This window comes from Zalophus californianus, chromosome 8 (assembly GCF_009762305.2).
Source record: "Zalophus californianus isolate mZalCal1 chromosome 8, mZalCal1.pri.v2, whole genome shotgun sequence".
In the NCBI taxonomy this organism is placed as follows: domain Eukaryota; kingdom Metazoa; phylum Chordata; class Mammalia; order Carnivora; family Otariidae; genus Zalophus; species Zalophus californianus.
In genome coordinates, this window is record NC_045602.1 from 117,463,094 (window position 1) to 117,479,588 (window position 16,495).

The 16,495-nt window shown below is 44.9% G+C and overlaps 1 protein-coding gene and 1 long non-coding RNA gene across 9 annotated transcripts in view; one reads left to right on the top strand and one right to left on the bottom strand.

The window, feature by feature from the left end:
• Positions 1 to 15,202, top strand: part of DLGAP4 (DLG associated protein 4) — a 192,913-nt gene extending 177,711 nt beyond the window's left edge. For all 8 annotated transcript variants that reach the window (XM_027620688.2, XM_027620687.2, XM_027620690.2 and 5 more), the window contains 3 exons: positions 12,465 to 12,556; positions 13,469 to 13,624; positions 14,409 to 15,202. In XM_027620688.2, the coding sequence (XP_027476489.1) occupies positions 12,465 to 12,556; positions 13,469 to 13,624; positions 14,409 to 14,627 (467 nt within the window). In that variant the 3' untranslated portion in view covers positions 14,628 to 15,202. The remainder of the gene's footprint in view (positions 1 to 12,464; positions 12,557 to 13,468; positions 13,625 to 14,408) is intronic.
• The window catches only part of LOC113937050, a 58,308-nt gene that overhangs the window by 2,399 nt on the left and 39,414 nt on the right, over positions 1 to 16,495 (bottom strand). The window lies entirely within an intron of this gene.

Here is a 16,495-nt window from a genome sequence, read left to right on the forward strand (position 1 = left end):
TAATTGGAGACAGCAAGTATTGTTTAATCGTATGGATGACTTTTTCTGTACAGGGAACCAAGAAATGAAGGGCTACAGGGTCAGAGGACAGGGTTGGGGGTTTTTGTTCCTTTTGTTTTTAAACAGAGTGATATAAGCATGTTTAAATGTTGAGAATGACCTTGTAGGGAAGGGGAAATTCATCATGCCAGAGAGAGAGGGGACAACTGCTAGGGTGGTCTTCTTAGGTGAGTGAGAAGAAACTGAATTAGTGCCCAAGTGGGAAACAGGCAGTTGCAGGGAGTGTTTGGGGGGCACAGAGTGTAGGATTGTGATATTCCTGATGAATGGATAGTAATCCACTCTATTTGTCTGGATGTATGTCATGTTCTGCTTTAAACTCTTATGTGTTTTGAGTTCTGCTGCACAGCTGTCCTGTGGCTATGGTCTGTCTGGTATACCACGTCTTTCCGGGCACTTACTTTCAACTTCTCTCTCACTGTCCTTATAATCATATCTCCTATAATCAGCATATGTCTGGATTTTGAGTTTTGTCCAGTCTGTTAATTTTTACTTCAGAAGTAGACCATGTAGTCCATTTACAATGGGATTTCTATATACTTGGGGTTGTTCCTACCATGTTATTTTGTGGTATCTGTTCTATTTTTTGAGGGGTTTTTTTTTTCTCTCTCTCGCCTTCTTTTGGATTAACATGCCCCTCTCCTGCTTCTCTTGTATCGAGGCTGTATTAATTGGTATTAAGCTTGCCTACAAATAACATTTAAAAAAGAAAAAGTGGTTTGAGCAAGACTGTTCATATCTCTCAAGTTCAAGAATGTCTGAGATAGGAATGCTAGAGCCCCAGGCTTGCTTTTTCTGAGGTTTGATCTCATAAAATTGGCTTCCATTCACCAAATCTTACCATTCTGGGGGCCTGAGTGGCTAGTCAGTTGAGTGCCCGATTCTTGATTTCAGCTCAGGTCATGATCTCAGGGTCCTGGGATCAAGCCCCATGTCAGGCTCCACACTCAGCATAGAGTCTGTTTCTCCTTTTCCCTCTGCTCCCCCAGCTCACGCTCACCCTCTCTCTCTCTCTCAAATAAATAAAATCTTTAAAAAAAAAAAAACTCATCATTCAAAGTGGCTGCTGGGTTCCAGAAGTGCCAAGTGCATTCCAGCCAGCAAAGGCACCAGGAGCATACAGGAGCAGTTCGGCCCCACACGCTACTTTCTCCACCCACTTCATTGCTTGTTGCAAGGGTAGCCAAGGGAATGCTTGGGTCCAGGCTGCTGTGTGCCCAGTTACAAATCGAAGGTCCCTATACATCTCTTGTTTTCAGAATCCTTTGCTGTGCTTAGCAGAGTGTGCACATTATAGAGATGCGACATAATACCAGTCACAGAAGTCCTTATTCTAATCCTGATTCTAGTGTAGCTTGTTTTGGGGTTCTGATCTTGTGCATACCCTGCCTGTTTTCCATTTGACAGTACTTTGTCCTGGAAAATTCACACTATGCCTAAGAAATTTCTGTATTTTTACCTCATTTGAATACAGTTTGCTATTTGACATCTTGAATCTCAGAGGTGTTATTTCTGAGGGATAAAGAGAAACAAACATTGGAGACAGCCAACCTTAACTATCACAGGAGTTACACACTGCACTGCTATTCTTTCAGCCCTTAAAATCTTAACATTAAATTATTTAACATCTTTACCTTTCTCCCAGACAACACAAGGACCTTAAGATATGATTTATCTAATTGTTTTCTTATGGTTAAACCCCGCCTCCCCGATGATTCTTTTTTTTTTAAGTTTTTTTTTTTTTTTTTAAGATTTTATTTATTTATTTGACAGAGACAGAGACAGCGAGAGAGGGAACAGAAGCAGGGGGAGTGGGAGAGGGAGAAGCAGGCTTCCCGCTGAGCAGGGAGCCTGATGCGGGCTCGATCCCAGGAGCCTGGGATCATGACCTGAACCAAAGGCAGACGCTTAACGACTGAGCCACCCAGGCGCCCCCCACTGATGATTCTTATATAATTATGGGAATAATTTTTTATACATGTATTTATATTTACCTGTGTGTATATCATTTTCTTTGCTCTTCCCTCCTTATTATCTCAGATCTTCCTTCTTCGATCTTTCTTTGCTAAGTACATCCTTTATTGTTTTTTAAGGTTCATTTTGTTTTTAGTAATCTCTACACCCCATGTGGGGCTTGAACTCACGACCCCAAGATCAAGAGTCGCATGCTCTACTGACTGAGTCAGCCAGGTGCCCCCTGAGTACATCCTTGAGAACTTCCTTCACTGAGAACCTGAGAGCTGGCATTAACTCTATTATTTTGCTCTCATTCTTCTTAATCTTTATATACATGCAAAGAGTAGACAGAGTAAAGAGAAATAAAAAGAACACTCATGTATCCACCACCTCGTTTACAAACAGAATGTTACCATCTTTGAAGTCCAGTGGTATCACCTTCTTTCTGCCATAGCAGTAAGCACTATCCTAAAGTTTAATTATACCCTTTTCTTTTTATACTTATACCACATAGATGTGTAACCCTAAGGAATATGTTTTATTTTGCCTGTGTTTGAATTTTATACTAACAGAACCACAGGGTATGTAGTTTTCTGAGGCTTGCCTTTTTTTTTTTTTTTTTTTTTTGTGGAGCCCAACAAAAGCCTTGAACTCACAACCCTGAGATCAAGACCTGAACTGAGATCAAAAGTCAGATGCTCAACCGACGAGACACCCAGGCACCCTGAGGCTTGCTTTTTTTTTTATTCAACCTTGTGTTTAAACTTCATCCATGTTAATGTCTGTACCTGTCGATCATTCTTCTCATTGATAAGTAGCACTGTGGGGAGCCTGGGTGGCTCAGTTGGTTAAGCGACTGCTTTCGGCCCAGGTCGTGATCCTGGAGTCCCGGGATCGAGTCCCACATCAGGCTCCCTGCTCGGCGGGGAGTCTGCTTCTCCCTCTGACCCTCTTCCCTCTCGTGCTCTCTATCTCTCATTCTCTTTCTCTCAAATAAATAAATAAAATCTTTAAAAAAAAAAAAATAAGCACTGTGCTGTATGAATATACTATTGCTTCTCTACTCCGCTGATGAGCCCTTGAATTGTTTCTAGTTTTCAGTTGTGAACAATTCTTTAATAACAGCATTGAGATACAATTTATATATCATAAAATTTACCCCTTTAAAATATACAATTCAGTGGTTTTTAGTATATTCACACAGTTGTGCAACCTTCATCACTACCTAATTTTAGAACATTTTCATCACACCAGAAAGAAACCTTGTACCCATGGAGTCATCATTCCCTACCCCTCTCTCCTGCGCCCTCCCACCTTAAGCAAACACTGATCTGCTTTCTTTATGGATTTTCCTATTCTAGACATTTCACATAAATGGAATCACACAATATATGTGGTCTTTTGTGGCTGGCTTCTTTCGTTTTGCATATTTTTGAGGTTTATCCATGTTATAAATTAGTATTCCGTTCCTTCTAATTGCTGAGTAAAATTCCATTGTATGGATATACTGTATTTTCCTTATCCGTTTGCCAGTTTTTTCCATTTTTTTGGCTATTAGGTATTCTTTGAAACATAAAAGTTTAATTTTAGTGAAGTCCAACTGTTTTTTTCTTTGGTTGCTTGCGATTTTGGTGTCAGGTCTAAGAAACCATTGCCTAATCCAGGATCTTGAAGATTTACTCCTATTTGCTTCTAAGAGTTTTTATAATTTTAGCTGTTACATTTATGTCTGTAATTTTTGTGTATGGTGTGAGGTGTATGGGTCAACTTTTAATCTTTTACATTTGGATATCCAGTTGTCCCAGTACCATTTGTTAGAGTAACTGTTCCTTCCCCATTGAATGGTTCAGGTCATGATCCCAGGGTCCTGGAATGGAGCCCCGCATCGGGCTCCCTGCTCAGCGGGGAGTCTGCTTCTCCCTCTGCCCCTCCCCCTGCTCCTCTCTCTCTTGCTCTCGCTAGCTCTCTCATATAAATCAATAAATAAATCTTAAAAAAAAAAAAAAAGGAAATGCGAAATTTTCTGAAGTGATTATACCAATTTATTATTTCCTCAGCACAGTGTGGATGTACCCAGTGCTCTACATCTTTGCTTACACTTAGTACATCAGGTTATTTTCAATCTACAAATATGAAACAGTGGTTATAATTTGCATTTCATTGTTACTAATGACACTCAGCATCTTTTCACATATTAGTCATTCATGGTTTCTTCCCCTGTGAAATTCCTGTTCATGTTTTTTCCCCATTTTTCTATTAAGTTGTCTGCCTTTTTCTTACTGCCTCACAGGTGATCTTTATATATCTGGATTCTAGAATTTTGTCAATTTTTATATATGGTAAATATCTTCTCCCAGTTTGTGACTTGTCTTTTCACTTTCTTTATGGCATCTTCTAAGTAAACAGATATTCTTAATTTTAATGTAAAATTTCCTTTTATGGTTTTTTACTTTTTAATATCTAAAGAAATCCATCCTTCTCCAAAACTCAAAAAGATATTTTACTGTATTCTTGGGATACCTGGCTGGCTCAGTCAGTGGTACATGTGGCTCTTGATCTCAGAGTCCTGGGTTCAAGCCCCACATTGGGTATAGAGATTGCTTAAATAAATAAACTTTAAAAAAATAAAAAATATATGTGTGTGTGTGTGTGTGTACACACACACACACACACACACACACACACACATTTTAAAGATTTTATTTTTTTATAAAGATTTTATTTATTTATTTGACAGAGAAGGACACAGCGAGAGAGGGAACACAAGCAGGGGGAGTGGGAGAGGGAGAAGCAGACTCTCCGCTGAGCAGGGAGCCCGATGCAGGGCTCGATCCCAGGACCCTGGGATCATGACCTGAGCCGAAGGCAAACGCTTAACTGACTGAGCCACCCAGGCGCCCCTTTAAAGATTTTATTTTTAAATAATCTCTACACCCAACATGGGGCTCAAATTCACAACCCCGAGATGAAGAGTCACACGTTCCACCAACTGAACCAGCCGGGTGCTCCCCAAAAGATATATTACTGCTTTCTTGTAACAGTTTTCATCTTCCCCATATAAGTCTTCGATCCCTTAGAATTGATTTGTTCTGCAGTGGAGTGAGATAAGGCTCTATGTTAATTTTTTCTTATTGGATAATGATGTATTAAAATGTTTGTCCTTGTTCTGTTAACATGCAGTACAACTCTGACAAATATCAGGTTTCCTGTATGTGTTGATCTGTTTCTGAGCTTTCTGTTTTGTTCATTAGTCTGTACCTAAGCCCACACTTTCTTCATTGTTATAACTGCACAAGGAATCTTGATAATAGGAAGGACAAGCTCCCCGTTCTTGAACAGTGTGTTGGCTAATCTTGGCTCTCTGCTTTCCCATATAAATTTCAGAATCAGCTTTTCAAATTCCAGGTTGAGATTTTGATTGGAATTATATTAAATCTGTAGATCAACTGGGGGTAAGATGACATCTTTATAAAATTAAGTCTTTGCTATCCAAGAACATGATTATGTGTCTCCATTTAGGTCTTCTTTACTGTCCCCAATTAGATTTTGTATTTCCTCCATAAGATTTTGTCAAATTAGTATTTTCATTTTGCAGTGTTAATGTATTTTGTTTATTGTTAATGAAATGCTCTTGACCTTTATAGTGATGTTATATCTAGAAACCTTGTTATATTCTTACTATTTGTAAATAAGGAATTGCTTTTTCAGGGGCACCTGGCTGGCTCAGTCCATAGAGCATGCAACTGTTGCTCTCTCAGGGTGTTGAGTTCAAGCTCCATGTTGGGTGTGGAGCCTACTCAAAAAAAAAAAAAGAGGAATTGCTTTTTCACATTGTACCATTGAGTATGATGTTTGCCATAGGTTTCTTGCAGATACTCTTTTTCTGGTTTAAGAAAATTGTTGAATTTAAAGGAACTTTTTTACTGTATCTGTTTAGATAATCATATGGTTTCACTTTCTTAATCTAATAATGTAAATTTTATTAAGAGATTTTTCTCCTTTCTTGACTTCTTTTTGGATTAACCACGTATTTCCACTTTTCTCCTGTTAGCTTATTATTCTTTCAGTAGTTACTCTGAAGATCACAACCTGCATCTGACTTTGTAAAGACTACCTTTACCACTTCACAGATGATGCAAGGACCTTAGAACACTTTTATTTCCTTCCTGACTTGTGTACTATTGCTGTGAAGTGTTACAGTTCTATAAATAGTCTAGCTGCTACAAGACTTTATTTCTGTTTTATGCAATCAATATTACAATGAAGATTTACTTAGCGTTACCTTTTTTTTTTTTTAACCTCTTCTGTTACTCTTCACTCCTTTATTTCTATGCTTCTACTTAGGGTCATTTTCATTCCTAAAGAACTAAAGCAAAGGGCACCTGGGTGGCTCAGTTGGTTAAGCATCCCACTCTTGATTTTGGCTCAGGCCATGATCTCGGGGTCCTGGGATAGAGCCCTACATCGGGCTCTGCACTCAGTTGGGAGTCGGCTTGAGGATTCTCTCTCTCCCTCTGCTCCTCCCCCCACTTGCATGCACTCTCTCAAATAATCTTTTTTATTTTTATTTTTTTAAGATTTATTTATTTGACAGAGAGCGAGAGCAGGAACACAAGCAGGGGGAGTGGGAGAGGGAGAAGCAGGCTCCCCGCTGAACAGAGAGCCCGATGTGGGACTGGATCCCCAGACCCTGGGATCATGACCTGAGCTGAAGGCAGACGCTTAACGACTGAGCCACCCAGGTGCCCCTCTCAAATAATCTTTTAAAAAATATTAAAAAACGAAAGCAAAAGCCTAAAGAACTCTGCTCAGTATTTAATGCAGTATTTGTCTTAAAATGTCTGTAATTGTCCCATCTTTTTTTCAATAGTATTTCTGCTAAGAGTTGTAGGTTGGTATTGATCTTTCAATACTTTATGTCTTTGATTATGTTCTGATTCCCAGCTTTTCTCTTAGTCATCTGTCAGTCTTCGTGCTGCTCCGCTGAAGGATCATTTGTTTCCCCCTCTGCTTTGAAGATTTTCTCCTTGTGTTGTAGTTTTATCAGTTTTTGATACCTGGGTGTGGTTTTCTTTTTATTTGCCCAGCTTGATGTTCACAGGGTTTCTTGAATCCTGGGCTTTCCTCACTTCCATCGGTTTCAGACAAGTCCTAGCCATTATTTCCTCAGATTCTGCTCCATTTTATTTCTTCTCTCCTGGGGGTGCCAATGACACGTATGTCAGACGGCCGTGTTTTATATTTCTTCATCCTCTTTTCTGTATTTGCCCTTTCATTTTCCTGCTCAGGGCCTCAGTCTGGGTATTTCCTGCTGGATTATTTTATAGGTCAGCTGTAACTAATGTATTAAATCCATCTCTTTGCAGTCCTAGTTTCAGTTACTCTATTTTTTAATTCTAGAGCTTCCATTTGATTCTTTTTGATCGATTCTTGTTCTCTGCTAATGTTCTTCATCTTGCCACATATTTCCTTGGACATACTCAGTTATTTAACACCCTTGTCCAGTAACTCCAGTATCTACATCCCCTGTGAGTCTTTTTTCTGTTTTCTGTCTTTTGGTGTGCAGTCATTTGGGCCCTTGTGTGCTATGCTTGGTAATTTTTATTCAGAAACTATATATGAAAACAACTCGGCTCAGGATGATTTTCTGTTCTTCAAGAAAGGATTTACTTTTCCTTCTTGCAGGCAATCAGAGTAGGGCCAGATCAACTGAATCCAGTATGGGATTGAACTGTTTCAGAGCTGGGTGTTTTGAGACAGTCTGGTTCTACTTCCCCTCATCCTACTGTGCACTCTCCAGGGAATCCCAGAGAGAGCCTGCGGTATGCTCGAAGCCCCTCCTCCCTGGCAGACCCTGAACTCCAATTTTCATCTCCCACTCAAGACTACGGGAAGCATTGCTTAGCTTAATGCACTCTCCTGACTTCAAGTCCTCTCTCCCTGGGTAGTTCTGAATCCAGTTTTGTTTTCCCTATCCCTACGGAACTGCCTCAGGCTCTGCTCAGCTTCTCAGCCTCCTAAGCACCACCTTCGGCTCTCAGCCTCAGCATTGTGCTGCTTATAAACTGGGAGATGCCATAGGGTACAAGCAGTGCGGAATATCACACTCGCCTGAATATTGTTTCCCTTCTTGCTGGGGATCTTAGCCTCTCAGATTCTGGTTGCTTTGGTAATTTTTCGATGCCTTTAAATTTTCTTGGGTTTTGTTTTTGTTTGTGTTTTACTTAGTTTTTTCACTTGTTCCTTGTGGGTTTGGTTTGTCTCCTACTAACTAGTTTTTCACGGCCAGAATCAGAAGTCATTAGAATTTTCTAATGTTGGATCAGTCTTGTATTACCAGAGTAAACCCAGATGCATAATGATATATTATTAGTATATTGCTGGGCTCGATTTGATAATATCTGACTTAATAATTTTGCCTTTGTTCATGAGAGTTGGCTGGTAATTTTCCTTTCTCATGCTTGTCCTATTTTAGTATAAAGGTTATCTAGCTTCATAAAATGAGTTTGAGATGTTTCCTCTATTCGTATGCTTTTTTGTTTAAGAACAAAATTATCTTTTATTTCACTGTTTCTTAGAATTTTTAAAAAAATATCTTTTCCAGGGGCTTCTGGATAGCTCAGTCAGTTAGGAGTCTGCCTTCAGCTCTAGTCATGATCCCAGGGCCCTGGGATGGAGTCTAACGTCAGGCTCTCTGCTCAGCCGGGAACCTGCTTCTCCCTCTCTGCCTCTGCAGCTCCCCCTGCTTGTGCATGTGCTCTCTCTCTGTCAAATAAATAAAATGTTTAGAAATATATATATATATTGTCCAGGGGCACCTGGCTGGCTCAGTTGGTGGAATGTGCGGCTCTTAATCTTGGACTCATGAGTTCAAGCCCCATGTTGCGTATAAAGATTACTTTAAAATCTTTTAAAAATATATATCTTTTCTACTATGGTTATGTCATATGATTCTTTTTTCCGTTCATAATATTTTTTGTTTGCACCTGTCTCCTTTTTATTTTGATCAGTCTGGCAGGGTTTGTTAATTTTATTAATCCTCTATTATTATATGTTGGTTTATTTATCAAATTTCTCCTCTTTTTGGACTCATTGTATTGTTCCTTCACTAATGTCTTAAATTGGGTACAATTTTTTTCAGCCTGTCCTTTTTAAAAATATGTTTTGAAACCTCTGGATTTCCCTTTAAGTACTACTTTAGCCATATCTAAAAAGTTAGGACATGTAATATTTCTAACTTCCACTGTGATTTCCTTGACCAGTGGGTTATTTAGAAGTTTATGTTTTTGTTTTTTAAATAAACTCTACACCCAATGTGGGGCTCAAAATCACGACCTCGAGATCGAGTCACACGCTCTACCAACTGAGCCAGCCAGGTGCCCCTATTTTTGTTTTTAAACATGAGAGTTTATATATGAGAACTTTGTTCCTTTTTTATGGCTGAGTAATATTCCATTGTATGTATATACCATTTTATCCATTTATCTATTTTTTCTAAAGATTTTATTTATTGATTTATTTGAGAGAGAGAGCACGCACGAGAGGGGGGAGGGAGAAGCAGACTCCCTGCTGAGCAGGGAGCCTGATGCAGGGCTCGACCCTGGGACTCTGCAATCATAACCTGAGCCAAAAGCAGACGCTCAACCATCTGAGTCACCCAGGCGCCCCTCCATTCATCTACTGATGAGCCCTCGGGTGGCTTCCACCTTTGACTACTGTGGACATTACCACTATGACTATCAGCACACAGGTAACCTGTTTACTCTCTTTCCAATTCTTTGGGGGTATATACCTAGGAGTGGAATTTTTTAGTTATATGGTAATTGGATGTTTAACTTTTTGAGGAACCGCGAGACCGCAGCAGCTGTGCCATTTTACATTCCCACCAGTGAGGCACAAGGGTTCTAGTTTCCCCACATCTTTGCCAACTTTGGTTTTTTGGTTTTGGTTGTTTTATTTTATTAACAGCCATATGAATGGGTGTGAAATGGTATCTCGTGGTTTTGATTTGCAGCTCCCTAATGGCTGGCAATGTTGAGGAGAAGCTTACTGACCATTGGTGTTATCTCTGGAGAAATGTCTGTTCAGCTCCTTGCTCCTTTTTTAACTGGATTATCTTTCTGTTGTTGGGTTATAGGAGTTCTTTATATTGTCTGGATGTTAACCCTTTGTTAGATATGTAATTTGCAAGTAATTTTCCCATTATGTGGGTTGTCATTCCACTTTCTTCATAGCATCCTTTGATACATAGAAGTTTTGTTTTACTGAAGCCAGATTTATCTTTTGTTGCCTGTGCTTTTCAGGTCTTAAACTACTGCCCAATCCCAGGTCATGAAGATTTACTGCTTTTATGTAAGAGTTTTATAGTTTTTGCTTAGATTGGTTCTTCAGGGTCCAACTTCATTCTTTTGCTTGTGGATAGTTTTTCCAGCACTCTGCGGAAGAGACTGTCTTTCCCCATCCACACTCATTCTGGAATGACAGAATACTACATGCAGAGAAACTCACTCAATACTTTTCCATTGTTGTAGTTGAGAAATTTGCTGTTGAATTCATTTCTTTAGCAGAAAGATTGTTGTTAATCTTTCCTTGCCCTTTGGCTGCTTTTTAGGAGCTTCTCTGTGTCTTCCGTTTTATTGTCAGTGTGAATTTGCTTGGGATTCATTTGGCTTCCTGAATGCCAGGTGTCATTAGCCATTTCTGGAAAGTTCTATATCATGAGCTCTTTCTATGTGTCTTCTCTTCCATTCTCTCTGTTCTTTTCTTGTAGAGCTGACCGGTATACACAAAGGCCCACTCCCTTCAATATCTCTCAGCCCCTTTCTTTTTTGATCGTCTATTCTTTTTCATATTTAGTTGCTGCTTTTATTTCAAAAAATGAGGTGCCCAAGTGCAATCTTATGGTTGGGAATTCTCAGGAGAGACCTTCCCTTTTATTCCTACTCTACTCTAGGCCAAATGTCTCTGCTACCTGCCTTGAGAAGGGGGTGGGGAATGGCTCATTTTATTCCCCGCAACTTAGCTATTCATTTAAAAAGACATCTTGTTTTGTTACCAAGCAGTTAAAGTGTTTCACACCAGGAGCCTTTTCACTCCTCTTCTCGTCCTCGGGGCCTGGGGGTGGGCTTTATTCCACGATGGCCCTGGTTTCCGTGACGGTGATGGCCTGGCTTTTCTCTCATGCTAGTTCCAAGCTCTGTTGTCTCTCCCGCTTCTCAGGGCACCTCCATCCTGGCCTTGAACGACCGCTTGACATATTCATGGCTTTTCATTTTCTAGCAACAACTTTCTGGGGAATGTTCACGTGCCATTTGCTGTTCCTGTCATCTGTGTAGTTCCTTTTTTACTTTTTCTGAATGAGGCAGAATTCTTCCTTGATGAGTGCGTGTGAGGTAGATCACTGTGAGAGAGGGGCCAGGCCTGCGTCCCAGGAGGACAGGAGTTCCTAAGACACAGGGACAGGGGCTGTGTTCCGCCTTGTCCTCTCCCCCGTTACGATGCCAAGGCCCCTACCCCCTGGTGTTGAACCAGGTTCAGGAAAGCTCTTGCTCCAGTCCGCACCCCCTTTTCATTTCAAATACGAGAGAACTAGCTTCTCCCGTCAAGGCATGCTGCTTTGGAGAACTCGAAACTGCCACCTCAATCCAGACTTGAAGCCCATGTCACGCCCAGTGCTGCCGAGTTCTGTCACAGGAGAGTTCGATGTCGATTTCTTCTTTACTCTGTTTTGCTTCGCAGTGATTGTGCGGCGGCTGAGAAATAGCACTGTCTTCATGCTACAACTACTAAAAGGTCAACCTTACGTTCCTGGGCTGAGCCTTTCACAGCTAACTCGCCTGTTGGAGTCTATTTGCTTATATTTTACAAGCAAATAGACTCCGAGACTTTTCCATTTATGTTCAGAATGAAGGTGGTCTATTCTTGGCATGTCTTACCTGTTCTCAAGGCTCCTGAAATGAGTGGTGTCATTTCTTATGTTTATGGACTCTCTGGAACAGTCTGAGTATATAATACCAGGATTTTCTGTTCCTTGAGATTTTATCAAACGTCACCTGTAAAACTACATAGTTTAGCTTGGTTCCTTTTTCTGGGAAGATTTTTAACTTCTTCAGTTTTTTAAAAACAGCTTTGGTCTAATAAGATTTTCTGTTTCTTCTTGACTCTATGATAATTCATGTTTTCCTGGAAATTTTTTCCATTTAAACTCAATTTTCAAATCTATTGCCATAAAATATCCGTAGGAACTAGGGCATGGGGCTCACTTTATCTGTAGTGTTTGCATTTTTCACGAGAGCAGATTAAAGTGGGTGTAAAATGAAGACCAGGTGCCATGCACCCAAATGATGACTGGTAACCTGGGGGGGTGGGGGATAAAAATCCCCGATCCTGCCTCCTACCCCAACAAACCCTGTGCTCTGCTCAGTCTCTCTCTCTTTTCTCTTTCTCAGTCTTAGGAAAAGTCCTCAGTGCTGTGGGCAGTGCCCAGCTACTGATGTCCCAGAAATTCCAGCAGTTCCGGGGCCTCTGTGAGCAAAACCTGGTGAGTGTGATTCTTCTTCCCCCACTGCGGGGCCTCCAGCCTTTGCTGGAATTAGCCCAAGCCTCTGTGCCCTCCTCCCTAACATGGAGAAGGTGCTGGTGACACATGTCCGTGCCTTGCATGAGGAGAGGGTCTTCCAAATTTCTAATGCCTCTTCAAATAGAAAAGCAAAGCCTTTGTGAAAAAAATCAGCACTAATTTGTGTTAAACGTGCTCTAAGACGACAGGTGAGGGCTGAAGACATACCACCCCTGGCTTGCTGGGTTTCCTTTCCCTCTCTTTCAACCTTCCCTGTCAGGAGGGCAGCGTTTCCTGTGGAAGCCTCACCTCACTCCACCTGGCCAGGGGCAGTGTGCTCCTAGGGCCGGAGGACAAGGGCGAGTGTTTGTCTCCAGGACCTGCAGGGGTGTAGCATTGGCTGGGGCAGTCACCATGAGCAGTGTGTTGTTGGAGAACAGACTAGGGGGACAGAACAGAAACCCCATGGATTCTGTAATCCTACCCACGTGGCAGGGATCCTGGCTCCTCCCCGTCTTACTGAGCTCACGGCCAGGAACTTCTGTACAATGAGACCAGCTCTTGGCCTGGAATACAGTAGGAGCCTGAGGGCCTTCCTCCCCGTAGCCCTACAGCGGTGGTCAAGGCCTCAGTCCCGTGTATGTGCAGGGCCTGCTCTCACGATGGGACTGTCTCTTTCTCCCAACAATCTGCCCCATCAGGGCTGGCAGTGAGCAGGAACTGGCTTTCATTCCCTCCTACAGATCCTGATGCTGGGAATGGGGGAGCAAGACGAGGCCTCCAGAGACCCTAACCAAGGCCGGCAGGGCCACAAGGCCATAGTTGGGGTGGGGTGCAGGACGAGCGTCTACGTTGCTCGCCCCACTGATCCCCATCTCCCCCCGCCCCCCACAGAACCCTGAAGCCAACCCACGTCCGACAGCCCAGGACCTGGCCGGGTTCTGGGATCTGCTACAGCTGTCCATCGAGGACATCAGCATGAAGTTTGATGAACTCTACCACCTCAAGGCCAACAGCTGGCAGCTGGTGGAAACCCCCGAGAAGAGGAAGGTGAGCATGGAGCAGTGCGGAGGGGAAGTCCAGGGACAAATTCCTGGTCGGCACTAACGCTGCCCACATCGGTCAGTGCTGCTTGGCTCCCTTCTCCGTGTGTCGTTTTTGAGCTGGGGGCTCACGTCCATCAGTGCGCGGGGTCCATGCTCGGCTCTCGTCCAGCATGCCGCTCGCTCTGTGTCGTCCAGGCTGCCCCCCGAAGCATGCCATCCCGCCCTGCATGTTCAGAAAGGGGGCTCCTAGGAGACAGGTGCCCACAGCCCTGAGCACAGACAGACACGTGACTGTCAGAACTCTGGAGGCAGAAGATCAGTCCTCCTGGGGCCAGCCTCTTCCGTGAGGCGCGGGCTTCCTTCCGTAAAACCGTGGCACCCAAGGACCCCTGTGGTTCTTGGGTACTGTTCTGACCCCCTCCCTCCCCCCGCCCGGGGAAGAGCCTGTGACATGTGGCCTGGGGGCCCGAGGCCCTGAACTGAAATCCCAGCTCAGGCTGTGTGACTCAGGCTCCCCGTGGTTCAAAGCAGGGGTGGGAAAGGTGCTCTGTCCGTCCCTTCCTGCTAGAACATTCTAGGATCCTAAGCTTGCTTTTTGCTCCTATGCCTTGTGCTGTTCCCACTATCATCGCTTCTTGGGGCTTTCTGAGTCCACGTGTGTGTTGCGTGTGCCCGACATGGGGAGGCTGGGGCGGAGGCTGCGGCTGCCAACATCAAGCAGGAGGGAGCGCCCCACAAAAGGTGCACCTTTATTTTATTTTTCTCCCCTCCTCACTATCTCACTAAAGGAAGAGAAGAAACCACCCCCTCCGGTCCCAAAGAAGCCAGCTAAACCCAAGCCGGCAGGGAGCCGCGACAAGGCCTCGGACGCCGGGGACAGGCAGCGTCAGGAAGCCCGCAAGAGACTCCTGGCGGCCAAGCGGGCGGCCTCCGTGCGGCAGAACTCAGCCACCGAGAGTGCGGACAGCATCGAGATTTACGTCCCTGAGGCCCAGACCCGACTCTGAGACCAGGAAGCAAACAATTTTAAGTCATTAAAAACAACACCCACCACCCACACAAACTAAATGTGAACGGAACACCATTTTCTCAACCTTTAAGATGGTTATTCTGTCCAGAGACCCTGAGCCAACTTTCAAATTGACGCATACAAAGGGCTCACAATTTGGCTTTTTTGGGTCCCTCCCAGCTTTAGGTTATGAAGACTTCATACAAACAAACTCTCAAACGTTTTCTCCCCTCCGGCTGGCCGCGGTGGGCTAGGTAGACGGACCTCGGCCCCTCCCGGCCCAGCCTCCAGACCGCGGTCTTTTTACTTGTTCTGTCTCACGAGAACTCGCACTAGCTTGTTTACAAGACGAGGACCGTCCGAGGACAGCCTTGGGCCCCTGCCCCGCCCTTCCTCCTCCCGCTGCCCCGCTCTAACCTGGCAGTTTCCGTTCCTCGGCTCCTCTCCCCGCAGCGCTCACCAGGCCGCCGTGGTGGCGGCCGGCTTGCCCTCGGCCCCGTGCCCCTCATGCTCACGCGCACCCGCAGGCGCGGGCCCGCAGCGGCGGCCGGCCCCCCCCCCCCGGGGGGAGGGGGAGGGGAGGGCCGGCCTCTCCGAGAAGGGGGAGGGTTCAAGGCTTCGGGCGGGGGGGGGGGGGGGGGGGGGAACGACAATGAGATAAAAGCCACCATTACCACACTCCAGCCTCCCGCCTCTTTCTTCTCTCCAGCCCCCCCCTCCTTCGGTAAAACGTTTGACTCAGAGTGACTTGCAGGGGACACTCGAGAGAGGGACCCCATTTCCCAGGGGTCGTCGTCTGTCCCTGGCCGAGCCTGTGTCCAGCACCCGAGGGGCGGGCGGCTGTGTCTGTACGTACGTGTACATATGCACATAGACCTTAGAGTGTATATTTAACGAACGCCGATCTGCTCACCCATGCCCCCCAGCGCCGCCGCTGGCTCTCGGGGCACCTGGCAGGAGGCGGGTGTGTGAATAGCATATATTTTTACATGTACTATATCTAGGTGTGTGTACAAGTGTGTGTAAAAATATATACCTTGTGTGTAAGCGGCCTTTTTTTTGGTCTCCCACCTGCCCCCTGCCGTGGGCCCATCTGCCCCGCCTCTTTTTTTTTCTTTTTAACCCCAATCATCCTTCTCTCTCCCGCCCCCCCCCCCCCCGCCCCCCACAGTCCCACTCCCAGGGTGGCATGAGCCCTGAGCTGCAGTGGCCCGGGCTTGCAGGGTGGGGGTGGGCAGGGGGAGGGGGAGGCCCAGCGCAGAGGGCTGCTCTCAACCGCAGAGACCACAATGGCATTGGAGACGTCCTCGCGTCCGACACTCGCTGCAGGGGCCCCGGGTGAATGGAGGGCCTGCTCTGGGGCCCCATTCCAGCTTGGCCGCCGTCTGTGACCTTGGGCAAGTCACTTGACCTCTGTGTGCCTCAACTTCCTCCTCTGTAAAATGGGGACAGTCCCTGCCCCTCCCTACCTCACAGGCATGTTGTGAGAATAAATGAGGTAACGTGTACCAAGGGCTCATGGTGTTCTTGCAGCGGGACGGGCCAGGCTGGGGAGAGGTGGGCGGACACCCCGGGAGACTGAGCCAGACCCCCTGCCACATGGCAGCTCTTCGGAGACAGGGTGACTTGCGTGTAAACTGTCATTCCAGCTCTGGCACAACCCGGCTCGTGACCCTGGGCAAGAAAGCAGCCCCTGGCTCCCTGACCTCAAAAATGAGTAACATCCACCTTAACCTGCCTCCTGTGAGAAACAGACACTTAATTCACAGTTGCTCTATGGAAGCCAAGCTAGGCTGCCCTGGCCCTCACCCCAGACCCCAGGACTGGAACTCTGTCCCCCCAGCAGCTGCCTCCCCCTGACAGTCG